Genomic DNA, 27581 nt, shown 5'->3' with positions numbered 1-27581 from the left:
GAGTATCGATTGCGCTGACATCGGTACATTGTGTGCGGAAACAAAACCGTTCTAATGTAAATTTCTATTCAATTCCGATTGTTATCTATCGAGAATTTTCGATTCAAAGAAAGAACCTGTTGAAGCTTCCCCCTCGTGACACGCCGTGCTAAACGGGACCGCTGATTGCGAATTTTCGACTGATAGCATTGTCGTTGCAACCACGTCGGAGCAAAATCGCCAAAGCCATGCACCAGACCTTCGGGAAGAGATCGCTTCGAGGATCCGGCCCACGGTAGGGAATTTCTACCGAAATGCTTCCGGTGCGCTTTGAAACCGAACGGCATCTTTTCTTAGTTCCACCGTAGAAACTTATTTTTATGTTTGCAACATTAGTACAAGTCAACTTGTATTTGGCTGACGCTAGTTCAATCTAAAATGTTTGGAAAATCATGAAATGGTCTTTATGGCTACATTTGGTCAAGCTTTTCTATTTTCTTTTCAATTTTATTAGACAAGCAAAACTTCTTCGTAGCTGGAGCAATTACAAAATGCATTAGCTTTTCTGCTGGCTTAAGATTGTCAAAAAATGCTTCTTCATCTAAGTAGTTGGTGTACACACAGCGAACAGCCATCTAGATGTAAGAAACATTTATAATGACCCTGTATATCCAAATTATATTTTATAGTATTACATGCTGTATATCATCACCTTCACCTCGATGGACCTGACTTGACCGATGACCGGGCTTGCCCCTGTCAAGATAGAGAATGCCTTGTGAGCTAAAACCTAAGGTAAAGAAACACTCTAAGTATTTGTGAAGACCCAATCAAATCTATTCAGCAATTCTTTACTTATGAGCGGACAAGTGATACATAGATACATACAAATTTTGCGATCTAATGAATTTTGATGAAACTTGATAATTATAACATTTTTGAAAAGTTATAAAAATTGTGGTAAAGATATCTTTAGTTGCATATCTTTGTGAAGTGTCTTCAAAACAACTGAAAAAAATTGTATTGGATAAATAAAATAAAATAAAGTATAAAAAATTGATCAGCGATCAGATTTCTTTTTTTTTCCGCAGGAACACTTACCTACTTCATTAAGGATGTTTTCTAATAGTTGAACATCATTTTTATTCATTTCTTGTTAATTAAAATTTGTAGGTATTTAAGACAAATTTTTTTAGTTAAAATTGTAGTTTTACCATCTACGTAGACATTTTTTGATCGTTACTTTGTTACGTAATAATTATTTCACTACTAATCATAATAATTAGTATTGATGTACCTACAGCAAATTACAAAATTGACTCATTGTCCACACAAAAAATCTAATTTATTATTATTCTGACTTCTGACGCAATAATCCACAAACAAGAAATAATTGATTTCTGGAAAATTTTGTCAAGAACGTCGAAATCAATCACGTAATTACGTTCGAGTAATTGGAAAATCAGAAAAAAATTATTTGTAATTATTGAAAAAAATCCTAATAAGAAGTAAATAAAATGAGCGTCCTGAACTGGTCCTTTCACTTATTTAAAAAAAGTTGTATTTGGTTTGTGACCTTTCAAAAGTTTTTCAGTGCATAGTTTGTTAGTAAAATTTTTCGAGGATGATTGAAAAATGGAAACTGGTCTGTCGAAAAATGTGCCGACTCACTTGGCCCCCGTTCGGTGGTTGATAACTCAATCCCCGTTTTCTCTCAAAAAGAGTTTTTGTGCAAATAGAGCGATTTGTCTGTGTAATCGGAATTATTTCCAGCGCCGCTTTTTTCCTCCGATGTTCTTAAACGGATGAGAACTCGGACCGATCCGTCACACTCGCTTTACCTACCCATTATTTCCTGCGATCTCATATTCCTTCACCTGAAAAAACACAAGGCTGCACGATTATGATTACTTTATGGACGGAGCGATTTTTGCCGATTATCGAATGTGCGTGTCGGTGGGAAAACGCTGCCCTTTCCCCTACGCCACTGGCCGTGCGTGCCGCACTGTGACAACGTAATCGCACATCAATCAACTTTTCGGACGAACAATTATTTTCACGAGTTTCGTAACCGAGTTCCTGGAAAAATTGAGTCGTGATGGGCCGATGCCTGCGCTGGAAGAGGACAGAGATAGCTCTGGCGTGATTTAATTAACCCACTTGGTGGTTTTCTCTAGTTTTCCGTGTCCTGATCGCAGGATGCAGGAATCCACCCTGGAGTTAATTTACTCTGACTTGCAGGATTTTTTGCAGGAACGAACCTTACATAAGTCGCTTTTTACTGAGCCGAACTGGCCTCTCTAGTTCTCACTTAATACGCATTTTTCATAAACCCATGGTGCAGCTGCAACTGGAACTAATTGATGTTCATTATGTCCAATGTTGTAGTTTCACAGAATTTAATCAAGTTCTTGCAGGTTCAGCCAATCGTTCGTTGTTGGGGGTCCACAGGAATCACTTTTAGGACCACTCTTGTGTTGTTTTTTGTGATAAAATTATTGTTTCCAGCACCGATTCACTTTTTGATTTTCGACTGGTTAGAACATCTTTATTATCCATCCGCCCCCGAGTGGTGCGTAATAAAACCACCAGCGACAAATCCACCCCTCCTCGAACAAATCCTCCTACCCGCCGCCTATTACCGTGCCATCACGCGTCCCGCTTCCACATTATTCAAATCACCACCGTAACCCCGCCGATAAATCGCGGATTTCCCTAAATATCCCCCTTTTGTTTCGTAAACAGCGTCATCCCATCTACGGACCGGCATTTTCCGCCTAAACGTCATCTGAGCATTAAGAACGCACACGGCGTGCACAACCGCCCTAATAACGCCAATCTTCCTCGCAAGGGCAAAGGACTGGAATAAAAAGTGCTACATATCAGGAAAAGTGTTGACATGTCGATGGCTCAAACGCCACTGAAATGACAACACTTTATCGATGTGTCAACGACACAATTTGCAAAATTTGCTGCAAAGTAATATTTATGTCACGCAAATCTACGTTGAATATTTTTTAAATTATTATTAGGTATTATCAAAAATGACATTAATGACAATCCTTGTTACTTGTTACGTCCACTTTTTTATTTTTTATTTGTGAGAAAAAGTCACCTCGATAAGTGACCTTCGACGCCTCTGGACAGCAGATTTTTTGCTGAAATGTCAAAAAAACGTCAACGATGTGCTGTTATTAACCTAGAAAACAACTTTCCGATTTCGGCAAAGTTTACAGACGTTTACTGTATTTGTAAGCAACAATTATCCCAGAATAAGTGGTGGAAGGTTTTAGTACTATTGAAGATAAAGCATCAATATTAATAAATTAATCAATTTTAAATAGATTTTTCGAAAGGTAGGCAACCAATAAAACGACTTATACTTATAGCAGTTATAGCATGTATACATATGATATGAGTATGAGTCAAACTAAGACGAACTTTTCTATAAAACAAAAGATGAGGCAGCACTCTTGATTTGTTTTCTTTTTGATCACTAGGTACGAAGTGTCTATAAAAGAATGTAGGTACATATATCAAGAGTCTTGTGGAATTGTGTGCCGCACTATGTCGAGTCGTTAAAGCCGTCAAATCAGACGTCACCAATCAAATGTCAAATTATCAAATCGTAGCGTCAGTTGTCAGTTTGCGGTCTTAGTTGTTTTGCTTGTGATTTTCTTCAGTTTTTCTATTAATTACTTTTCATCTTACAACAATATTAAAAACCTGTCATTAATTGACTCACATAACCTCTATTTTTCTATTTGGTACCATTGTATGCAACAGAGCGGCAAAAATCAAATATATTCGAATTCCACAGGACTCTCGATATACCTACGTTCTTTTATAGACACTTTGTATAACGTTGCAAGCCTTTCGACACTTAGGTACTGACATATTTTGTCCATTGACGTTTTCAAAATTTGATTTTGTTATCAACATAAAAAGTTACTAAAAACAAAACAAAAAAATGAATTTTGCAGTACATAATTCTATATGACTATAGACAAATGGGTCTTGGGAAAAAGTTTTCAAAAATTCTTCTACATACTCTGGGATAAAATAAGTTCATTTAACATTAACAAAAAAAAAATCTAATCGATGTAATTTTTTTTCAACAGAACAGACTTCGTGTTCTTTGATTTGTGTTTGATATGTTTTGACGTTTGCGAAGCTTTTACAAAGCATTTGAAAAGAATTTTGAAAAGCACTCCACACCTACATCTCAGCTTTCGATGCACCTCCACGTTTGATCGATCGACAAATCGACCCATCAGTGTCGATTTTTTGCATCGGCCGTCCCCGGCAGGCGCTCGCGAATCAGTGAGCGGCTCCAGCAGCCAGCGTCGTGACGGATGTGTGCGCCGCGACGCTGGCTCTTGTTTTAGCTCATTGGGCGCCGACCGGATGCCCGGCCAACGCCACAATCGATACGGACCCCCGACCAATCCGGCTCTACTACAGCCTGCCTTCTTTTGTCTTTACAAGAACAATGGAGGAGCGATCGTTTTGTTCGTCTCCACGTGGGACACCTACGTATTTATTTCCGCGTGTGCTCGCACACCGAACCGTGGAGGAACTACTCCATACCCTCCCGGACGTCACTCCCGGTTTTTACAAACTTATTGAGCACCTCGCGCCCGTCAATCGACGCCGCGACGCCGACACCGAGCAGGCGCCGATGCTGCGCATCCCAATACGCACCAGAGCTGACACCGCTCGAATTCACTTGGTCTTATTCCACACGAACAAATCACAGTTATCTCTTCCAAGAGACTTGCAGAGCAGACTGTAGTCTTGTCCACACCTGGCAACGTGTCGAACCGGTGTACATCTACAATTTCGGAAACGTTTGCGTTGGAGTTATTATTTTTTTGAGCAGACATCTAGCAACGTGGCGAACCGGTGCACATCTACAAGTTCGAGAGCGTTTACGTTGTTGGGGTTGTTATTATTATTATTTTTTTTTTTTTGGAGAGTTGGTTGACGGTGTGGCTTCGAAAAAATGGCCAAAGTATCGGGGTCATCTGTGCCGCCTTTATAACGGATCAGTTTTATCGCAAAGCTATCAAAACAGAGTGAAATGGCCACAATAGCGTGGAAAGTTTCGGGTCACAATCAAGCAACAACTTTCTCTCGTAGTTGGCGTTGCTTTTGACATTCGTACATGTGCGCGGCCACCCCGGACCTGCCGGAAATCAGCCCGGATTAGAGGACCAATTAGGGATTAGCGAATCGATAACGCGGAACGGAGATAAATATAAAATTTTTACGATGAAAAGCGATTTCGCTTGGGTTTTATTAATATTTTTACGTAAACCTAACCTAAAAAACAAATGTCACCGTTTCATTTTTATTTATAATAACAAATTGTCATTGCTATTATTATTTTTGAAAATAACATAGATTTTTGGGTTTAAGCATATTTGATGAACCTTTTCAAAAATTTTATTTTCCACATGTGTTAACACATTTCTGCAGTCCTAATGAAAAATGTTGTTTTTACCAAAAAAAAAAAAAAATCAAGTCTCAGTGCTAACTGAGAAAAAAGTTTCAATGCTAAAAAATCGTGGCGCTGCGCTCGTGCGTGTAGTCTTCCCACTTGTAGAAAAAAGTAGTGCTTTGTGCACACGTTGCAAGAATAACAATCTTAATATCCTGTGACAATCTGGAAGTAGCTCCTCGCTGGCAATCTTCGGCCTTTTCGGGAATCCGCCATTCCTGCTGAACTCGCCCCCGACGCGCGATTTCTCGCAGAGGCGGCGACATTCCTCTCTCGGGCCTTCTCACCAGTAAAAAAATATTCAATCGGTCACTTTGATTCCGATCTCGGGCGCTTAATCCCGATCCTTCGCGTGTAATGTCAACAATCGCAGCGAATTCGAACCGGAGGAAAAGACGTCGATTGTTATCTATAATTGAACGGATTATTACGGTACTTCCATCAACAAACTAACCAATTTACCGCCGATGAAATTGGGTAATTACCCAATTAGTGTCTGTCACCTCGCCGAATCAGACCATCTCTCGTCATTCCAGTTTCTATTTTTGACGCGGTGCGCTCTCTCTCCTGCGAAATCCTGCTGGCGGGATGCGGCCGCCATCTGGCGGTAACGCTGTGCACCCGCCGGCCCCGGGCTTTACATGATAACTCAACAATTCACTCGTCATGTTTACATCTAACATCTGATGTCGCATCGCGTTCAAGACGCAGCTTTTTCTTGTTCTTTCGCGCCAGATAAAGCCGCCTCCGCATGGGTGTGCATGTGTCGCGGCTAACGAGAGGCGCTATTAAAGCTCATTAACGCGCCAAGTGCCGGCTTTAATTGACTGCGCTGTTGGCTTTTTTGCAGGAATTGCTGCAGGAATTAATGGGCGAATGTGCGTAACGAGGTAATGGTACGGTGGCTGTACCAAAGGGGCATTGTTGCTTATTGCCCGTGTGTGTTGGGCGCCGCGTTACTTCCTCATGCTCATCAGGACATTTTTTTCCTGCATCTTCACCTTATAATTTCTTCCTAGATCCTTTCTCATCGTCACCACCTGATATCCAACGGTTTTTAGACAGATAGGTCTTGGAAAAAAGTTTTCAAACATTCTACACTTCATTAATAGTCCATTTAACATTAAGAAAAAGACTCATTTTAGAATTTGATCCGAAGGTGGTATATTTGTGTCGGCGGATGCCGTTCGGGTTCGGCAACGCACCTGCACCCTTCGTTCGTTTTTCAAATATTGCCCCCCTCGAACGGAGGGTCCGACCGCCGAGACCTCTTAAAACAAATCACACCAACAACCTAGCTGGAAGCCGGCATCGCAGAGAGGCCTGTTGGAGTGGTTGTGCTGTCAATCAATGGCGGAGCCCATATTACGGGGAGCAGAGCAGCATGTCGCTAATAATTCACCACCGGATCGGGGCAAGACGACGGGAGGGAGAGACGATTGCATTGTTCGGTGTTCTCATCCCCAGCCCGGCCACTAGTTTAATTGGAACCGCGGATCAGCCGGCTAAAAAGAGGATGTCATTTCAGCAGCCGCAAAATGAGACGATTCCATCGGGACCCTTCTCAATCTCGTCCTCTTCGACCCGACGCTTAATTGATTATTCCGGAAAAGTTGGCGCGCTTTTCGGGGTGGACTCGCCGAGGGCGGCCGAACGGAATTGAAAACGTCAATACGAAAAAAAAAAAACCATCTCCCCATCTCCGAATATACCCAGATTCTTGCAAGAAATCTTTCGTTAATAACTATTTCCTACCTTCCTTTCGTACAACTCCAATCAAAATTTTGGTACACTTTAATTTACTTCGACTAGCCGATTAGCGATTAAATTGATCCAAACGCATCTATCAAAGGCAAGCTTTTTTAAATTAGGCAGTTTATCATCAAATTCGTAGTTCGAAGAGCTTGTTTCCTCTTTCAAGTGAGACTTGCAAATCTGAGTCGTGGGATCTAGACAGGGCCTAGTAACACTTAACACATCGAGAGGATAAAAAAGATAACTAGTGACACATCTAATTTTGTTGCTTTTTGCAAACTCACAAAGGAAATGAGTTCCATTTTGATATCTGTCCAGATCAAGTTGCTAGGCATCAGATCTGGTTAGATCTGATGCAACATCCTCACCCTGTTACATGAACTATCAGTACTTGACAAGCGAGATCAAGATCATCATGGCAACATAAATCATTAGCGAACAGTCTTCAATCTACCACGATGAAGAGTGTTTGCATTCTACTCTTGACTGCGCTGTGTGTCGAGATCGCACAGTCTACAGATGTCAGCGAGTGTAAATCAGTTTCTCTTGGTTGTGCTTTGTTTTCCAAAAATTAACAAATTTTAGGTATTCTCGGTACAGGTGTCCTTCCGGAACTCGTTGAAATTGTAGATTGTAACAAATCTCCTTGTACCTTTTACATCAACGGTGAAACTAGCATGACGATGAAGTTCAGATCTCGTAAGTGAGCGAATGGGTTGGGTTATATTTTGAATTTTTTTTTAGCGCGGTATTTGGAGCACTTCCGCCCAAACGCTCTTGCTCTAGCTATGGGGATCAATATCAGTTATCCTCTGCAACAAGATGATGGTTGCGTTGGGGTCACCAACACGCCTTGTCCTTTAGCAAACGGGGAATATATCGAATACACCTATTCGATGTTTATATTACCTATTTTTCCCAAGGTGAAGAAAAATTAGCTTTTTGCTTAAAATTAATCTTATCTTTTAGATCAGTTTTACTCTTGAATTTGGTCTGATAGACAATGACCAAAACGACGAACAAGTAGAATGTTTTCGTTTGGATGTTCAACTGGAAGATTTACCTGATGAGTGACTAAAGTGTAACACCTCAAAAAAAAAGGGTTGTACTAATAGTCTTCGCACACGATGATAGTTACTATTATCTACTTAACTAAGTAAGTTCTGTATCAATTTTTTTTCATTGTATTACAAAATAAATAAAAAATGCTAATAAAAATTGTAGAAAGATTACAGAGGTGAGCAAAATGTGTTAAAACTTGGATAAGTGTTTTAAACTGAGTTCAAAAAATACTTATATACTCAAGCAAGCCCCGTTTTTTGGTTTATTGTTTCTTGAAATAAGAAATAATTTACAAAATTTCTTGTTCGTTGAATAAATGAACTTCAACGATCACAACTTTTTGAACGCTCGTTAGTTGCTATTGAATGAAGAACAAAGGTGATACATATTACAGAATTAAAGAAGATGAGAATTTTTTACAAATGCGTTAATGAACCAGTTACTACAAAAAAAAGTGTTTTGGTCATTTGTTTGTTTTATCTTTGCACTTGGCGCATACCAATCTGATAACTGTAAATAGACAATCTATATTTAGATAAATTTAAAGAAAATAAACAAATATAAAATAGACAACTGTTACTAGTTTCACCGATAACATAGATTCTTGTTTTAAATTATTCTGCAATTTTATTAAAATTTGAAAAGTACATACATCCAACATAGAAAGGAGTACATAAAATGACAGCAACTCAGCAGGTTTAACTTTAGAAGCCACATTTTGTTAATAATAATAATAATCAGTGAGGGCACTATGGTGCCCGTGTGGCGTAGCGTTAACTACCGCCATCTATACTAGAATAAAGCGGTGCGGCGCGTGGTTAATTTATGGCGGCAATTTTCTTACAACGTAATGATGTTCATTAGAAATGTAGAGCTCATCGAAATCCACAATAAACTCTTAGATGACATTTTAACTGCTTCGTACAAATGCTTCAACATGTTTTTGTCATTTATTTGATGGTAATGAAGTTACGACAAATATTTTTTACATATTCATCAACGAGGCTTTAAATGAACATTCACCACGTAGAGTGCTTATTTTTGGAATCACCAAGTATACGAACCACTTTAGATATACAAGGTGTCGCAAAATTAATGTATTCCAAGTCGGGGGTGTTGTAGGGAAAAATCTCAGGAATCTCGAAAAAATAAAATAAAAAATATAGGCGGAGTCTTTACAAAGATATATGGGTCTGAAGGTTCAAACTTTTCATCATGTTTTTTTCAAATAAAAATATAAATGGTTGACATTCATTTTGAAATATGGTGAGGATGATTATGTAAAATATTAAAACATAAATGAAAAGACATTTCTTGAAAAAAAAAGTTTTATTTTGGCAATTTTTGTTCAAAAGGGTAGTACAACATAGCTAGAATATTAATCAGGTAGGTACTTCTGAACAAATATTGGCAACTTTGATATTTTTTTCAAAGTGACAGCAATTTTTTTTAAACATTTTTACTTGGTCAACAGGACAACAGGATGTCCCCTACTAAGCCCCGAACTCGGAATACGATAATTTTAAGACACGCTGTAGACAGAATAACATTATTATCTCGAGTTTTTAAATTGTTTAAATGCTGATATATCGATTATTTGTAAAAATGAATCAGTTCCGATTATACAAATAAAATAGAGACAGTGTTTTCAATTCACACAAGAGTCTGATGGATACATTAACACAAAATTTATTATCTATTGATAAATTTGTAACACGGCAAAATATCTGATAAGAGTGATAAGTGATAACTGATAACCTAACTCAAGCCCACAAAGTTCAAATTTTTTAATAAACAATGATCGGGTAGGTTTGGTGCATAGGTACTAGTTCCGCTCCAACTCTGTGCAAAGAAATACATCTCAAAGATACAAATTAAAATTTACTTGACAATGATTTCGCCATAATTCTTCCACTTCCATTATGTTCAAAATGTCTTACCCTCGTTGCATAATCTCCATCTGATAAGAACACCTGCCGGTTGTTTTAAACAAATAAATCACATATTTCCTAAAACACTCGATCCTATCAAGTGTATAAATGTGTAACAGCATCGTGAACGAGTGTTAGTCTTTCGAAACGAGTGCCAAAATGAAGAACCCCTTCGCAACCTTCACATCACTCCTCTTGGTCGCTTGTTTCGGTGTCATCGCCGCCACCGAAGTCAGCAGATGTAAGCGCCGCCACCATTTTACACCATTTTCAGCGGCTTCTTCCAGGCTACAACCAGGAGGTCCCTCTACCCGACGTGGTTGCGGTCGAAAACTGTGATAAGTCACCTTGTACCTTCTACATAAACTACGAATCCCGGATGAGCATCAGTTTCAGAGCTCGTGAGTGACGTTAACTGTTGAGGGAACAATCTGGAAACGGTGTTTTTCAGCTCGCTATTTGGAGCACATAGCTCCAAGGGCTCAAGCGGTGGTCATGGGTCTTAATCTATCTTACCCCTTGGGTCAGGATGATGCGTGCGATGGCGTCACTAACACTCCTTGTCCTTTGGCAAAGGGCGAGTACATTGAGTATTCTTACGGGATGCTCGTCTTGGACATATTTCCGGAAGTGGGTCTTAATCTGGAGTTTTCTCTGTTGGACAACGACCAAGGCGGCCAAGCTTTCGTGTGCTTCAATGTGGATCTGCAGCTAGTAAAGAAAAACTAGTTTGTTGTAGTGTTTTAAAACTACCAAATAAACAAGAATTATTTTACTCGTTTCATTTATTTAAAAAAAAAAACATTGTCAGTGTCAGTCTGCACTGGACACTTGTGGGAGCGAGACAACAGTACGATGAAAAACACAGAGAAAAACAATGATACCGATAATTGTCAAAGTCTCAATTAAAAATCATAATACGCGTAATACATATAATTATATACCGATTATTTCATGAGTGATAATGAGCCCGGTGGAAAATGCAACCCACAATACATTTCCAAAGTTAACAGGGCTTTTTTAAATGTCGTATTGTTTTAAAGTCAGAATATGACAATTAAAATGTATGACATGATTCTGATTTATGGCGAATGTAATAAAAAAAAATCTGAATCAAAAAACAAACATCTATGTTAACTTTGCAAATGTATTGTGAGTTGCATTTTCAATTCTGTTGGGCTCATGAAATACATGAAATACTCGTGAAATACCCTGTATTAATATAACACTACTGCCATTGAAGAGAGAACCAGAGAGATTATAATAAGCGTAATAACAGAATGATTCAATGAAAAGAAAAAAATAAATAAATAAGTAAATACATACTCACTATCTAATCATTTTAAGAGGAACCACCTGTATAATTCCATTGATAAGAAGTAATCAACTGAGAAAATCTCCTTCACAAAATATATACAAGGTGGTTCTCAAATATTATTTTTATTTTTTAACACAAAAATAGATTATCATTGCAAATTCAAATTGCCATTTTTGATGGATTTTTAACATTTTTGGGTCTGTCAAGACTTCAACTTTCTTGCAGGAAATTTATATTTTCTGACATTTCCGTTTTTTCGTTCAGTTTTCCGAGGTGAAAATACCTTTCATCAAAATTTTGCAAGAGAGATTATGAGATAACGAGCGTTCAAAGATTTTCTGGTTTTCTCTCTTTTTACAAACGCAGGTCGTCTTTTCAGTTGACATTTCAAATACATAACCTCACTTCAATCAATATTTTATTGTAAATGAAATTATTAATTTAAAGTAAAAACCATCATACAGGATTAAGAAAATTGTTTGTTAATTTTAAAAGAACTGTTTTTTGCCAATGAAACACACAATTGCTTGTTCGCGGTATAAAAGACGTTTGCCATTTATACATAGTTTGACAGTTGATGAAGTTAGGTAAATCAAATCAAGCACTACAACAGTTGACCACAAAATTTTTGAACTCACTATGCCTTTCATAAAAGGGTTTCATTTTTGTGGGTTCGTTAAATGACAAATACAATATTTGCTTCAATTCTGACTTTATTTTTCCTTCAGGCCGATACCTGGAAACTGAAAAAAAATCTAGATTCTAGATTCTAGATTTTTTTAGGACTTCAAGCCGTTGTTAAATATTTCACTTGTCCAAAAACAGTCGAAAACAGAAACAAACTCTTTAAATGACTTCAAATAAAATATTTTTTCTATTATTGATTCAAAAAATTGAAATTCACGCATAGTTATCGGTGCCTGAAGTGGGTCATTTTCTAACGTGTATTTCTTTTTGCATTGTTAGTAAGATCGAAACCATTGAAACCATACAAAACAGTGTGTGAAATGCGATTTCACGCACACGACTATTTCTGTGTTTCACTTCACGCACTGTATTTTATTAGTTATTGCTGGTCACTGCATTGAAACTTCAGAGTTCCTTCAAAAATTTGAATTTTTAATTTCAATTTTTTGAATCAATTATAGAAAAAATATTGTTTATATTTCGTGCGTGAAGATGTTTTTGTGCATTCAAAGGCTTATACTGCCTCGACCTTCGTCTCGGCGTAAAAGACCTTTTCATGCACAAAAAACACTCTCTTCACGCACTTAATATAAAAATAACTATTGCATTTTATTGATGTTTTTATAAATTGCAAGACTCACTTACTTTTAACAAATAACGATTTGGCAATCTTGAGTGTCACAATTTAAGAAATTTCCGAAACTGTTGTTTTTTCCTAGAAAATATTGCAAATAATCGAACACCTGCATTTAATGATAAACAGGTGTGTCAGTTTCTTAATTAATGTAAATAATCAAATATAGTAAGCCCGGATTTTCTTCTTGTTTTAATTGGTTGACTTTTCGAAAAAACATTTTTCTTTAGTAATATTTCGCATCAATTTTGGAATTGAACGATTAGGAAATGCAATTCGCTGTTGCCCCTTTCCGTAAATCTGCATAGAAAATAAAATTATCTGATAAGAACACCTGCCAGCCAGACATCTTCACTGATCACACCTGTGCACACATTTGCACTATATAAACCTTGACCATCCCCTGATCCTCAGTCAGAACAAACCAAATCGACAAAATGAAGTCTACAATCGCAGTAGCAGCTCTCCTCTCGATCCTCACCGTTGTAAGAGGCACCACAGTGTCCCAATGTAAGTAAAATTTTTTGATATTCCTAAAACTACACACTTTCCACCTAGGTGGTGACATTCCCTTGCCCGACGACGTCCAGATCGAGAACTGTGACCAGCCACCTTGCGTCTTCTACATCAACACCACCTCCAGCATGACCATGACGTTCAAAACGCGTAAGTTCGTCTTCGTCGGAGTCATCCAAGACTGGTTTGTTGTCGTTTTGCAGCGCGGAAATTGGAACACATCGCCCCATCAGCTGTGGCACATGTTATGAGTATAGATGTGAGTTATCCTTTGGACCAAGATGATGCTTGTGACGGTATTGTCAACACCGAGTGCCCTCTGGATGATAACCAAGTGGTCGAGTACACTTACAGTATGTTCATTCTTCCTATATTTCCTGAAATCACTCTTACTTTGGAGTTTGCTTTGGTGGACAAAGACCAAGACAACGAACCTTTTGAGTGCTTCCAGGTGGAGCTCGCATTGAAAAGTCAACCGTGATTGGGTTCAATTTGTTACTAAATCATGCCAATCAGAGAAATAAATAGAAAATAGTCCAGACTTTTTGTATTTTATTTCTAGAGTTGATATCTTGGGGTCCAAGTCAACATCAAAAATTTGATAAAGATAAATATAGTTGATGATGAAGATTTTTCCATCTGTCTTCCTTGAAAAGAATCGTAGAAAATAAATCTTCCATCATTTTTCAAGCTTTATCACGTTGGTCAGATATGATTTGGCTTGGTCCACATTTGAGGAGGTTACAAATTCCTAAATTTTGATCTATCCAAATCAGTGATTTTCTAACTTGATTTTAACTAAAACTAGTTAAATACTCTCTCTTGAATCAGTATTGACATTCATGTAACAGTCGTGAAACATTATCTAAAGCAGAAAACAAAAACGTACACATGTCTGTCCAGATCTGAATCATATGGAAAGTTCGTAGACACTAGACCTCTAGACGAAAAATCCACTTTGTAGTTAAATCTGACTAATACGAGCAACACCTGCAAAACATCGCAGATTCTTTTTGACCTTTTTTGCCCAATTTATCACGTTATTGGCAATTAGTACATCAATTTTTTTCCAAAGTAATTACAGTTGTTACGTGGGGTATTATTGCGTCAGAACAACAATAAATCACGTTTTTTCACAGTAAGAGATCAATTTAGTAGATTACTGGAGAACAAGATTAATTATTACGATGCGAAAAATAATTCTTTACTGCAAATAATTGGATTGGATTTTAAAATAATTTTCAAAAGATAAATCGTAAATTTGCAAGGTAAATTTAAACAACTAAGATAACTTAATACATTGAGAATGGCCAGGCAGCTGTACAGAGCTGCATCATACAGAAAATCTATAGATTTATTTTTTTTGAGAGTATGTGAACGGTTTTTCTTTTCCTATGCATTTCTAGTAGGGAAAAACGGCTACTGCTGTAATTCAGGAGGTCAGAATCTGCGTCCTTGGATATTTTTTAAAATGTTTGCAAAAATCTATGATTTTTATTGTGGGTAAAGGTGATAAAGTAAATGTAGAACTGGTAGTGAAACCAGAAAGGACAAAAATAAACCGATAAATAAGCAAAGAAAGTGAAGAAAAAGCCATAAATATGAAGCATGCCCCCGGCCACCCACTCCCGCTCCCAAATTGACTCCATTTAAATAATAATCCGATAAATAACCCGAAATTTGCCATAATGACCATTGTCTACGTGGGTGACCGAGACAACGTATGCACCGGTCATACTTACATATTTCAAATACCACATAAATAAAAATAAATTAATAAATAACACGAAACCTGAAAACGTGTGCGGTATAGACATTACACACATATACATAATATGCCGGACACTCGCCCAGACGAACCGTGCTCCTGTCCGAATCGGGACCGCGTCCAGGACATTTGATCCTGTCACGAGTATTTCATTCGCGTAGCTTCCAGACACGCGATCGCGTCACACTTCGTTCGAGTGTGCAATTTGTCGGCAGCGGGCAGGATAACGTCCGACTGATTGTCTGAGCGACTGTACCGCCCGCGGTGGCGAGTGTAAAACAGTGGCAGCTACTCGTACTAACATATATAAAACAGAGGAATAAGACTGTGACAAATACTTAACAGTATGCTCATAAATTTACAAAAGATATGTTACTTAGATAAGATCCGCCCAGCAGGTGGTGATATTTGTATAAAGCGGAGCCCGTTCTTGCTTGTGCGAGGGGGCATTAACATATTGTTAGAAGATGGAAGAGTCCGACGGAGGACGGAATCGGTTCTTCAGGCCTGGACCAATTTTTGCTCTTGGGAAAAGAGATTTGTAATTTGTAAAAATTTAATGTGCACCTCTGCCAAAAAGTGTCTTTTGTCCTCGCCAGTTTTCAAACCTCGGCTGCACCTCGGCCAGAAAACTCAGACTCGGACGAAAAAGCGTGATGCGAGATAGTGTTCTACCTCCGTGGATGCCAAAATGCAATAGCGCAAAATGCAGCACCGTTGTTGCATTCTCTTCTTCTCAATTTCCTTTTCGGCTTCGGCGCGAGGTCAGCTCGGCACCTCCGCTGTTAATTTGAGCCAGCATTTCGAATTCCCATCCTACCGCGTCCTCCAGAATCGCCTCGTCACGTCGATGCGAGAAGAAACAACCAATATCTTAAAAACATTAATCTAACTGGCATCAAACATTTCGATGGTTTGACATGTCCGAAACGGCTCAAACACCGCACTCGGTGCTGACTCATAGCCTAATGACGGCCGGAAGACCGACAAAGGACCCGGAGCACCACCGAAGATCACGACCGACACTCGAGGAGGCGAAGATGAAGGTGGGAAAAAAAACAACGCAAATACAAAACCTCAACGCATGTCCGGGGCCTTTACAGATGTCCGAGGCGGCGATATTAAATCGACGACGTCTTATCGGAATGTGTTTATCAGGTAATTGGATCCAATAATTATTAATGCCTTGTACGGCCCTGATACTGACAGCCTGTCGGGCTCTATTTTGATCGCCGGATTGGACCCCAGACAGTTTGGGACAAACCGGGAAATTCAAAAAGCTGGTGGTGTTCCGCAAGGCTCCACTTTAGTCTCGACATTATTTGTTTCAAATTCATCAGCTTTTTTGGTTTTTGTGTGATCAAGTTGTTAACTTCGTGGTTTACCTAAAAAACATAATGAGCCAAGAGTGTTAAACGAAGCCGCACAAATTGAAGTTTTGGTTCAAGTAGCATCGTGCACTTGCTGCTACCACAGGAATTTGCGCGGAATCCGTTCCAAGGCTTTGAAACTCCATAAATCTGCTGTCCAAAAGAAGTTTTTTCAAGACACTTTTTAGAGCGGTAAGGTCTAATGACCTGTCTTGAAGGTTTGCAAATTAATTCTTCGGTTTATTCCCACTCAAGAGACACACTACCAACGGAACAACTAGATGGGTTGTAGACCAAATAGATTCAACTTTCACCTACACCATGATTTGCTCTTTTCTGTGGAAGTGTTGAATCCATATTGAAGATCGTTCTAGGTTCATAGTTCAAACACCAATGTTTCTTCTTCTCGACCAAGGTTTCTCTAATGCTATCTGAAATGTCAATTTGGAACAACCACATGTCTTTTCTCATATATGTAATGACATTTCATGTCATTGAACTATGTAAAACAAGACTCCAAAGAGAATCTATTTCTTCCCGAATCTTCTCCCCATTGAATTGTTTCTGAAGTTTTATTCTTATGTCTAAAATGTCTTCTTATTGGGAATTCAAAACACATTTGAAAGGATCGAGACGAAGCTTTCTCGTTATTCCTTCCACTTCATCATCTGATATTTTGAGTTCTTCTTCCTTCTTGGACTTATCTGATGATCCGTTCTCCCAGTAGCACCTACTCTCTTTTCAACATTTTGGAAATTCTTCTGCTAGAAGGTAGAACCAGTTGCTCTAAAAAAAATGAAGACGGAGCGCATTACTTGTTTGGTACCTGGTGCTGGTACCTGCTGTTTTAAGGAATTCGCTTTTATACACTCTGGATCAAGGACTATTACAATATTTCTACTTCTGTTTTTGTCACTTATTGTTTATTTAAAAGACCACCGCACTGCACCATCAAGCAGCCGTGCGAAATTTTTCTGAATGCTTCATGGACGCCTAGTAAAACTGCGCTCGTTACCAGAGCGCATATCTGCCAGGATCTGTGATAAATATTTTTGCATAAATAAATAAAAACCGGTATGTAAATCGTCGGACGAGATCGTTCGTTCTCCATTGAAAAGGAGACGGCAAATATTAATGATAAGAGGAAATCTTAATTCCATGTTGCTGCGGTGTTAACGTCACGATCATTTTGTATTAATTTTTAATAAGGATGATAAATCCGTGTTACGCCTCTTAAGCGACACTTCTTTCGTAATCGAACTGGAGCCGAGATTCGATTAATTGAATGATGGAGTTAAGCCGCGGACCCGGCGACTTCATTTGGTTATTTATGAGCAGGAAGGCCCACTGAAAAGTCTATTCAGATGTGGAAGTCGACCCAAAGAAAAAACGCCGTGACCAATTGGTGCCCGTGGTGGGCAACCTTTAACGGTTTACCGTTAATCGCAGCTCAAAGTATCACGCAATTAGTGAACACCGAATTATTTCCAACGAAAAAAAATCATTATTATTATCATTGGACTTTTAATTTTTGTAGATTTTTTTTCACACGTCTTTCTCTCGTTCCCAGATAACCTTTTATTCCGATTTTCAAGGATATTCGACAGCCCGTTGAGAAAAAAATATCGCGAGATCAAATGAAATCCTGGGCTTGAATAGGTGTTGGAAAAATTAAACCGTTCAGAACAGTGTAAAGTTTGAAATTCCCGCCGTTTGACACGAATGACATTTGTTCATGTTTAATCGGGACATAATTGAACATGTTTGTTTTCAGCAAAGGGTGCCCTTAGATATTTGCTTCGAGAATAGGAATCGTTAAGTTATTCTATTTTTAATGTAAAACATTGAAAAGAGAGAAAAAAAGAACGATATTTTTGGCTTTATATTTTAGGTTAGCTGTCAACATACTCCAATTAATCTACGCTTTAAAAAAGCACAACAATTGACGGTTTCCGACGCCTTCCCAGTCCAGGATTTAATTTGATTTTTTAATTTTTTTTGAGTGAATCCTTGCAGGTTCAGTTTCTTTGTATCACCTCGACGCTCTCGAAGCCGCCACCCTCGCGGTCGCCCCTCACCGGGGTGATTTATCCCGACCCCCGACGGGGGATGATATCCGAGGCAATAGCGGAAACAATGACAAGTCCCGGGTGTAAAAAACACGGCCTACTTGATCAAAGCGACACAATGTAACATGTAATCATCGAGATTACCCTCTCGCCGCGGCATCATCCCCGTCCGCCGCCCCCGGAGCGAGGGCGACATGCGAGAGCCGGGCGGAAATTTTGCATACGGTTGATGACTTAATTCGCGTCTTAGGCCGCGTCCACATGACTGTCCCGGGGGCGGCCATCTCGCATGTGACTATAGAAGCGGGCGAAATCAGTGGTTGCGTTCGCGTCTAACAGAAGCCAGCCGGAGCCAATTCGGCGTAATAGAATATGGGCCCCGAGATATAATTGTGGTCGAGACACGCGTTATGTCAGATGTCTAACCAGAAGGTGGCCCTTGGCCAATTGTCGGTGGGACAGACGCTAGACGACCGCCGTTGCGGCTGCCGATGGAGGCGCAGTGATGACGGTTTTAATTGAGGGCATCGGCGGCGGAAACAACGACTAACGAATTTTTGCATACAGGAAATTAGCCAGAGACGGTCGGGGAATTAGGGGCACGGAAATTGGCGAAGGAGGAAAAAAATTTACATTTTTGGGCTCGCCTCTAATTGTATACATTTGCTTATTTTCAAGGGGGGCTAAATGTGGGGTAAGTCCGACTAATTGGAACTAAAAAATAAAAACAAAAACGACTATAATTGTTACCTTGTTTTTGTCAACGGAAAATTTAAATGTATGGTTGGGGCCGCAGTTTGAGGTTAGGTCAAAGCCCCCTCTAGTTTGGCACGTGCATCTTCTCTCTAGTTATTTGTGTATCAAGCCCAAAAAGTGCATCTTTTTCGTCCGAGTTCGAGTTTTGTGGCCGAGGCACAGCCGAGGCTTGAAACCAGGCGAGGACATTGTTGAGTCAAGAGTGCTTTGAAAAGTTAGACGAACGACATAACATGTTATGACTATGAGTATTATGAATTATTTCAGTGACAGACCAGATACTCTTGTTCAGTCGAATAAATCACAAAATGGAAGTTAAGTTGGCAACAGTGACAGCAGTGACAGTTCATAAGCTACAAGCTACAACATACGAGAAATAAACATAATATGCGACAAAGCACTCCACCAGATTTTTATTTCTCGACATGTCTCAAACTGTCGGTACATCTGGCGACACGCCCCCCGCACTCCCCCGCCTAATTAATCACTGTGATTAATCAAAAAACTTGGCGTAATTAGAAAGTTCCGAAAACGGCGACTGTTAGCGAGGGTCCACGGTACATCGGATGCGGCTCGACGCGATTTCGGACCACCTGTGTGCCCCCCGGAAAAAATCCAGATTCGGTAAAACAAAAAGCGCTTAATCGAGCGTGAAGTACGAGCGCTTCGACGTCTCAATCGATTAATTTGGAGAAAAAGTGGCGGTTTGTCGAAATCGGTCTTCGGCCGAACGGATTCGCCGAGACGGCGGTGGAAAACTCGCTGTTTTTCCGCTCCCGGGAAATGAGAGTGCGACTTAAGCTGCCTCTATAAACTCATTAATTAAGGTGAAGCTTTGACGAAGTTTGGACTGTGAATGGGACCGCCTCGTGACTCGACTGCTGTCTTTCAACTCCAGTAATTATCAAAAAATGCCGACTATAACTCGGCCAGCGAACATTAACTTGGACTTGATCCGAAGAAGTGGACGGAGAGCTTGTGGTAACACAAGAAGAAAAAGAGAGCATCCGAAAAAAAAGTTTTTATCTTCATAGAGTGAAGAAAAATATACAAGAAATTTTTCTGGATGCGTTGAAAACTACTAGAATTGAAGAGATTTCCGTTGCGAAACAACTTAGACTGTCGAACTGTAATTTTTCCAAATTTCAAAAATTTGATTTTTTCCTATGCAAACATTAATTACCCGCTCGATTTCTCTAGTACAAAGCGGACAATAAAAGAATCACGTTGTGTTAATTATCCCGTGGAGTCTGCTGGTCGGATTGACTGAATTTTTATGATCATCTCTGTATATTGGGTGAGGAGGAGAATGGGCGACCGTTACTCCTCATTTACGTCGGCGAAGAATTTCGGATATGTCCGAGGTATTAACTACCAGAACCGCACCAAATAATTCAATGTTCCAGTGGCTAATCAAATAAACAGAGCTCAAATTAGGTAAACCACCAATCTTCACAAACATTGGAGTTTCGCGGAAAAAACTAATCGACGTTCCTTTGATCCGACTGCTCAAAAACCGTACAGAAATTAGCGTGAAAAATGGGAAATGTCGACACACAAAAAAATTTTATGTTCCGCGATTGTTGTCGCACGAAGAGGCGATGGAGGGCCAGAAGGAGGATGGAATAGTTATTTACATTACATATGCGGTAGGCTACATTTTACAGCGCGAGATTTTTAGATTGAAACACGACCGCGCAGCGGGAGTGTTTTAACAAAAACCGAGCGATGTAAAATGCCTACCGCATTAGTAATGTATTAATCTTTTTGACCGGCGACCCATTAAGTACTTGTTTTCTCAAATTTGAAATTTGTTGTAACCAATAATTTGGAAAACCTGTCAAAGACAAAGACTGACATTTAATTAATGAAATGGCAGAAAGTTATCTATTATACCGATAACTGACACGCTTACAGACTTCAGAAGAAAACAATTAGGTAATTTCTGTTCATTTTTGAAACCTGAGCGGATTAGGGGTCTTAGTGTAAATGGACTTTACTTGTGATACGCTAAACATTTTTTTGAAGGTTCCTGAAAGCTCAAAATTTTCTTGTGATTTTACACACTCCGTGCGGTAAAATGACAGATAGTTTTATTAGTGTGTAAAAAAATATTTTCCAATTCACTATAAAAATGCTTAACAATTACAATCGAGTATTAGTACCGAATGTTTAACAATAGCAGATTATACCGAGTGACTATCAATGATTGAAACTTATTTTGTTATGTTGGTAACACATTTGAAATCTTTAGTTGGCAACATTTTTGGCATGACACACGCAATCTTTAAAATTGAAACAAACGTCAAAAAAATCGTAATTTTTTTTCCAACGCCAATGTATTTCGTGACTTAACCTGACCTAAATAGAAATGATTGACAGATGATGCACGAGAAGATTTGCACTACCAACTGCATCAGTGTTACCAATCCACTATTTTGCTTCAATCATTTATAGTAACTCGGTATCATTAAGAGCAAGAGTAGAAGTGAGTCTTTTTGTGCTGAGCCCAGAGATTGAAGACCGAGACGAAGTCGAGGTCGAACTGGGCCAAGCACAAAAAGACCTTCTACTCTGAATGATATATACTATTTTATCTGCAAGCAGATCAGATCGGACATGAACTCATTTAGTTTCTTTTGCTGCAGTTACAGTAAAATGACAATTTTCAAATTTTAAGGGTAGTTATCTCTTGTTGCAATATTATTAGTACTTGAAGGTTCAATAATACGAGTATGTATTAGTAAAGTGTACTAAACGAGATATTGCCAAAAGTGTACGTTATCGGTTTTGGGACACGCTGTAGATCGCGGACCACTTCAAACACCCAGAACGGACAAAGATCCAGCGCTCCGTGGGCGATGGACCGAGACCGAGTCTTCACCTCTTCGCCGAGTGACAAAAAGTCATGCATTTGGCACGGCTCGGTTAGCACAGCACACAAATCATTTGATTCGATTATAGATGCCTCTTGGCGGTCCTCGGATCTATGCTCATTACATGGACGGTCTTAATTTTTCACGTCGGACACACCGTAGCGTAGCGGTGCCAAATCGGGAAAGTGTGCAAATCCGGACTGTTAAATTGAATATTTGGACAGTTCTTCGACGGCAACCCGTCCAAGCGTGGAAGCCGCGCCGGTGATAACAGTAACCAGGTATTGCCGAAACGCTCCTCCTGGGGTCCATTATGCGTCCGCAACGCTTGCACGGTTTCGGCAAATTTTCCAAATTTTTACCTCCACCGAGCGTGTTGAACCCGAAATTCCCTAGAAATTGGTCGCGTCTGGTCTATCCGTGGAAAATCACTTTCTCTGCAATTGGCGGCGATTAACATTTTTGTACCATCACGTTTCGGCGATTCGCGCTCCGGGGGCGCAATCACTATCATTAGGTGTTGCGAAATTCGCTTCTCCAAACCAAAACCATATGTCATTCGATGTTGTACGCGGACTCGTCAATTTCTGGAAATTTGTGCGTCTCGAAGATGCAGCCGCGACGGCCAAATAACAATAATGGTAAGCGAACGGGGATGCGAGGCCCCAAATTATCGCTCGAATGTTGGAATTAGGAGGCTGATGTATGTCTGCCGGGTCGCAAAGCAATAACATTAAACTAAATGGCCAAGGGAAGTTTCCTTTTGGGATGTTGGTAGCAACACGCGATCAACTGGCGTTGGCCGGAGGAACGTCAACCCTGAGGCTGCTGACCTACTGGTCGGAGGATGGACGAGATTCGGGCTTTGGCCCATTTGCATAACCAAAAACTTCACACACGTCTCAATTTTGCTAAATGTTGCATTTTTCATGCGGTCACGCTTGTTGCGCTGCTAAAATAAAACAGTCTGAGTAATTAGGCAAAGTCTTTATTATCCTATTCGAAATTTGCAGCGAGTTATTGGAACATTTGTACAGCAAAAAACAAAACTGCAACGCGATAAGTGTTGAAACGTGACATAAACTTGCCAGAGAGAAGAGAAGAAAATTTTGATACTAAATCTATTGGGTGTTCATTTAAATTTATTCTCAAAGTTGGCGTTGAAGAGTCGATTGTGAACGCACCACTCGTTAGTCAGCAAAAAACACAAACAACGGAAAAATTGAGGTTAGATTTAAACAGCTAATCCGTGGTGTGTTCACACTAGACTCTTCAACGCCTACTTTGTTCAAATTAAGAAATATTGCATGAAAATGTGTTCCAAAAAAAGAAACAAGACAGTTAGAACCCAACAAAAATGGCCAAACTGTCAAACGATCTGTCAATATTTAACAGCACTTTCGATAAACCGATCTTGGCAGACTTTTCTTATTTTTTCTAATCAGATCTCTCTTTCCGTTTGCCCCTCTTCCCCATAAAAGCACATTTATTCCCGGGACCACCCAAATTACATTTAATTGTATTTCCCAACGTTGCATCACGTTTTGCAATATATCATTACCTTCGGCAACCGTCCGCCCTTCGTCTCCAAAAATGGATACAAATTCATCCAAGCTAATTGCACCCCACAATAAAGTCGTTGCAGATCATACCCTTCCGTGCCACAATTTGTACAATTTATATGTATAGGCTCGCTTTTTTTTAATTCTCCTTTTGTAGAAAGTGGGATAAAAAAGGGGCGTAAATTCTCACACGGGCCGGCACCGTTCTTTGCAACGGGTCATTATGCGGAGGGTTGTTATTAGAAAACAGTAATTTTAGGTGCACATGTTGGCCATTGTTTCCGTATCACGGGGTTCCCAGCGCCCGACGACACGCAATTTGACGGAAATAAGTCGACAGAAAAAATAAACGCACGTTTAGAGGACGTGTGGCTTGATGACACAGAAACAAGAAGAGGGTCAAACTCTTTGTTGGCGAAGATGCAAATCTCACTTTTGGGAAATTACTTCGACCAGCCGGAAATGAAAACTTGTATCGGAACTTTTTTCAATGAAGACTCCAAAGGGGAAAGACGTTTTTAATTATTTTTTTTATGTTTTCTTTTTGTCGATCGGACTGCTCAAACCCGCGAGATAAAAAATCTAACAAAAAACGTCAATCTCACGATGTATTGTTTTTTGAAAATTTCAAAGCACGCTTTGATTTGGATCGAAGCGTTACCTTAACCACCAAGTAGCGTTTGCCTCTAGGGGGCCAAAACTAAAAAATAAAATATTTTTTGTTAGGGTAATAATTTGATCAATAGTAATTAATGTAGGATTTGCGGAACTGAAGGGGAAACCATTGAACACATCATTTCTTCTTGCACCGTTTTGGTTCAAAGCGAATATAAGAAACGTCATGATATAAGTTTTCGCAAAAATTATACACATGAATTTAGCAGTTAAATTCAACTTATTAAAGGATACACAACCACATTATATTGGATTAAATATTGGATAATAATTTCGTTATATCGCTTTTTTAGAGGCTTTTCTTGAATAGGGATAATTTAATTATTACATATTTCGTGTAATTGATAAATAAATCGTGACAAACATTTCAAATGACCTTACATTGGACCCGGTCGAGCATCCTGTGAAACACTTCTACTCCTAGGACTTGAAGTACTTCTACTCCGCTCAGAAAAAAAAAGAAACTTTAACCGTCTCTATGGAGATACACAAAGGCGCGATTTTCGACCGCTTGAAGATAAATCTTATTATTAACTATCATCCTATTTGGTTCAGTCAAAAACTCCTTGATTTCATTCGTGGATGAGACCTGCTAGGAGTACAATTACGAAGAGTATATTATTATTCTGTTAAATTTTATGTTCACCTCTTTGTTTTAAAAGCCATTGGAGGAAAGGTGTTTTTTGTTTTTTTTTAAAGGACAGCCCTCTACCAGGCCCCTACACTCGATCCGAGCAATCAGGGAAGTTTCGGCTCTCTAACCCTTAATCTAGGAAATTGCGAGCCTCGATCAGGATTCAATTTGGCGCTTTGGGAGCGGGGATGCGGTCAAAAGACCGCCACACACGCAAAGGACCGTGGCACACGCACTTTCATCCGATTGTCTCTGCTTATTAAGAATGATTAGTGAGCCTCAACAGGACCGGGAGTGTTGGTATTCGATAATATTCAATTAGCGAGCCGGCCCTGTTATTAGGCGCTAGCCTGGGGCCCGGGTCGGATCACGCGAAATACTGATCCGGAGATGACGACGCCGCTTGTAAACAGAATTCTCACAAATTCTCGTTGTTTTTTTTTTTTTGGTTTTTTGTTTCGAGCGAACAACCGTTACGTGCACTACATGAGGTTCGAATTCCCATTTTAAACGTTTTTCTACTTTGTTGTTGTCACCAGAAGGTACGCATTGAACATACAAAAAAGCATTGGGTCAAATTCCATCCTGACTGTATTTTTTTTTCTTTCGAGACCTCAACCCGTATGATATGCGAGGTGCGCGATGACCTAAATTAACCTCAGCTAACCTCACGACTCTATAGTAGTAAAGTGGATTTTTTAATTTAGAACATCTGAAATTTTCCTGAAATTATTTATTTACAAGAGTAAAAAAAATTGTCACTGTACTCACTTCTTAGAATTGTTTAACAATTTATAGAAATTAGAAAAGTTTTGATAACTAAAAAAAAAACGCGCCTTAAAATGTCTAATTTTAATTAACAATTAACAGATTTGTACCCTGAAATCATTAAAATTTGTAATTAAAGTAGGCTATTACTTTTAAATTAGATTGGCAACACTGTTGGCGTTTAGGGTTCTTATGTTCAATCGTTTTGATTTAAAAGAAATAAAACACTAGACAATACAGTTTTATTGACAATCATACAATTCAGACCAAGTCATCAACAGTGTTGCCAATCTAATTTAAAAGTCATAGCCTGCTTTAATTATAAAGTAAAATGACTACAACTACCACGAGGATTTAAAATGTTTTTAGATCAGTTTGTGCCATTTTTTTAAAATCCAAAAATATGATTTTTTCTGCTTGCGCTAGTTTACGACGCATAAAATAGTATATTAAAGAACGAGTTTTATAAGGGTTGACTTGGCGCGCGAGTCCCAAATGTAGAAAACGAGCCGTAGGGAAGTTTTCTATGGGACGAGTGCGCCAATACCCTTGTAAAACGAGTTTTTTATGTTATTTTTTCGAATTTACACCCTTTTTTAATTTTTAAATAAAAAAATTAAATTTTTTAATTCTAGGGAATTTTGTATTAATTGGTAATTCAAGGTAACGGATGCAACTACATCTGCAGATGTTAAAAAGTAGAGTTTGAACATTAATATTGGAAGTTTTTTGGTGTAAATGACAATAGTACACTGAAATATTCATAAAAATTTCCTTAGAGAACTATTAAACCACGAGTGCTTTAATAGATAGCCATAAACGACTCCAAATTGAATGAACTGATTATAAATTTGTGTATTTGACACTTCGCCGGTCCTGGAACTAGCAGCCAGTTAAAACTAAAGAAAAAAAATCCCAGCTTTGTTTTTTCTCTTTGTTTTGACTCGTGCTGTATCAGATTCTTATACTGGTAGCCGGCCATTTATCAACCGTCTCGAATAAAAATGATAAGTGGGCCGAAACCGAAGAGACGTCGCCTTGTTCGTACAGCATCTCCACATATCTATCCTCCGGTAAATTAATTTTCCTCCGAGTTAACGACTTCCGGCCACCGCGGAGCGTCTCCTCTAACCCATCCTTCACTTGAAACGTCCAATCTCTCACGATCTGCATTATGTTTGGAATATGGTAATTGTAACCGGAGCTTATCTGCACAGTAGCATCGCCTCCAAACCCACACACCTAACACCTGTACGTGTGTTGGTGGAAGAACCACACCCCCGCGCCATCGCTCACCCTTCCAGACTGGATGTTCAGGTCGCCGTGGATATCTTCCTCCAAGACAAAATCGAATAGACAAGTCCATTGAAAGAAAGAGCGCCGTGTGAATGGACCTCGATGTACTGAATTGCATTGTTGTCGCTTGTTGACAATTTAACACACACTCTTTCTACGATTCCTTTTTGTGTAACGAGTTTCATGAATGAAGCGGCGGACTGAATAGAGCCGACCTAACCGGCAAACTTTACAAATAAATAAGGGAAAGATGACGGCCGGGAAACAGGAGTTGAAGGTGTTGAACGATTTGGGAAGGAGTAAAGGAAGCAAATTAGGTGACACGAACAAAATCTACAAAAGATAATGAAATTATGTAATCAATGGAAGACAAATCGCACGGAAATTGATGAAATGATGTACCATGGTACCATCAGGACTTG

At 39.2% G+C, this 27581-nt stretch overlaps 3 protein-coding genes across 12 annotated transcripts in view; all 3 read left to right on the top strand.

Moving 5' to 3' along the window:
- The window catches only part of SoxN (SoxNeuro), a 212283-nt gene that overhangs the window by 180080 nt on the left and 4622 nt on the right, over positions 1-27581 (top strand). For 3 of the 10 annotated variants that reach the window (XR_011159916.1, XR_011159911.1, XR_011159909.1), the window contains one exon: positions 7982-8117. The exons of 4 other annotated variants lie outside the window; for them this stretch is intronic. The gene's annotated coding sequence lies outside the window, so the exon portion shown is untranslated. Of the gene's footprint in view, positions 1-6332; positions 7696-7981; positions 8118-27581 lie in introns of those variants that run through there. 3 more of the 10 variants (XR_011159915.1, XR_011159912.1, XR_011159910.1) reach the window with 1 other exon arrangement.
- LOC138131822 (NPC intracellular cholesterol transporter 2 homolog a-like) lies at positions 10041-11005 on the top strand. Its single transcript, XM_069049051.1, has 3 exons — positions 10041-10471; positions 10518-10631; positions 10682-11005. The coding sequence occupies exons 1-3, from the start codon at positions 10390-10392 to the stop codon at positions 10957-10959; spliced, it is 474 nt and encodes a 157-aa protein (XP_068905152.1). The 5' UTR covers positions 10041-10389; the 3' UTR covers positions 10960-11005.
- LOC138131823 (NPC intracellular cholesterol transporter 2 homolog a-like) lies at positions 13221-13926 on the top strand. Its single transcript, XM_069049052.1, has 3 exons — positions 13221-13379; positions 13428-13535; positions 13589-13926. Exons 1-3 carry the CDS (start codon positions 13307-13309, stop codon positions 13864-13866), a joined length of 459 nt encoding a protein of 152 aa, XP_068905153.1. The 5' UTR covers positions 13221-13306; the 3' UTR covers positions 13867-13926.

This window comes from Tenebrio molitor, chromosome 5 (genome assembly GCF_963966145.1).
Source record: "Tenebrio molitor chromosome 5, icTenMoli1.1, whole genome shotgun sequence".
Classification (NCBI taxonomy): domain Eukaryota; kingdom Metazoa; phylum Arthropoda; class Insecta; order Coleoptera; family Tenebrionidae; genus Tenebrio; species Tenebrio molitor.
Note: the sequence above shows the minus strand (reverse complement) of the source record. Positions and strands in the feature narration are given on the sequence as shown.

Excerpts from the sequence above, each read along its gene's own strand:
- LOC138131822 (XM_069049051.1), top strand. The coding sequence starts at position 10,390 with ATGAAGAACCCCTTCGCAACCTTCACATCACTCCTCTTGGTCGCTTGT. Across the intron at positions 10,472-10,517 it reads CGCCACCGAAGTCAGCAGAT|GCTACAACCAGGAGGTCCCT; the intron begins GTAAGCGCCGCC and ends GGCTTCTTCCAG. Across the intron at positions 10,632-10,681 it reads GAGCATCAGTTTCAGAGCTC|CTCGCTATTTGGAGCACATA; the intron begins GTGAGTGACGTT and ends GGTGTTTTTCAG.
- LOC138131823 (XM_069049052.1), top strand. The coding sequence starts at position 13,307 with ATGAAGTCTACAATCGCAGTAGCAGCTCTCCTCTCGATCCTCACCGTT. Across the intron at positions 13,380-13,427 it reads AGGCACCACAGTGTCCCAAT|GTGGTGACATTCCCTTGCCC; the intron begins GTAAGTAAAATT and ends CTTTCCACCTAG. Across the intron at positions 13,536-13,588 it reads GACCATGACGTTCAAAACGC|CGCGGAAATTGGAACACATC; the intron begins GTAAGTTCGTCT and ends GTCGTTTTGCAG.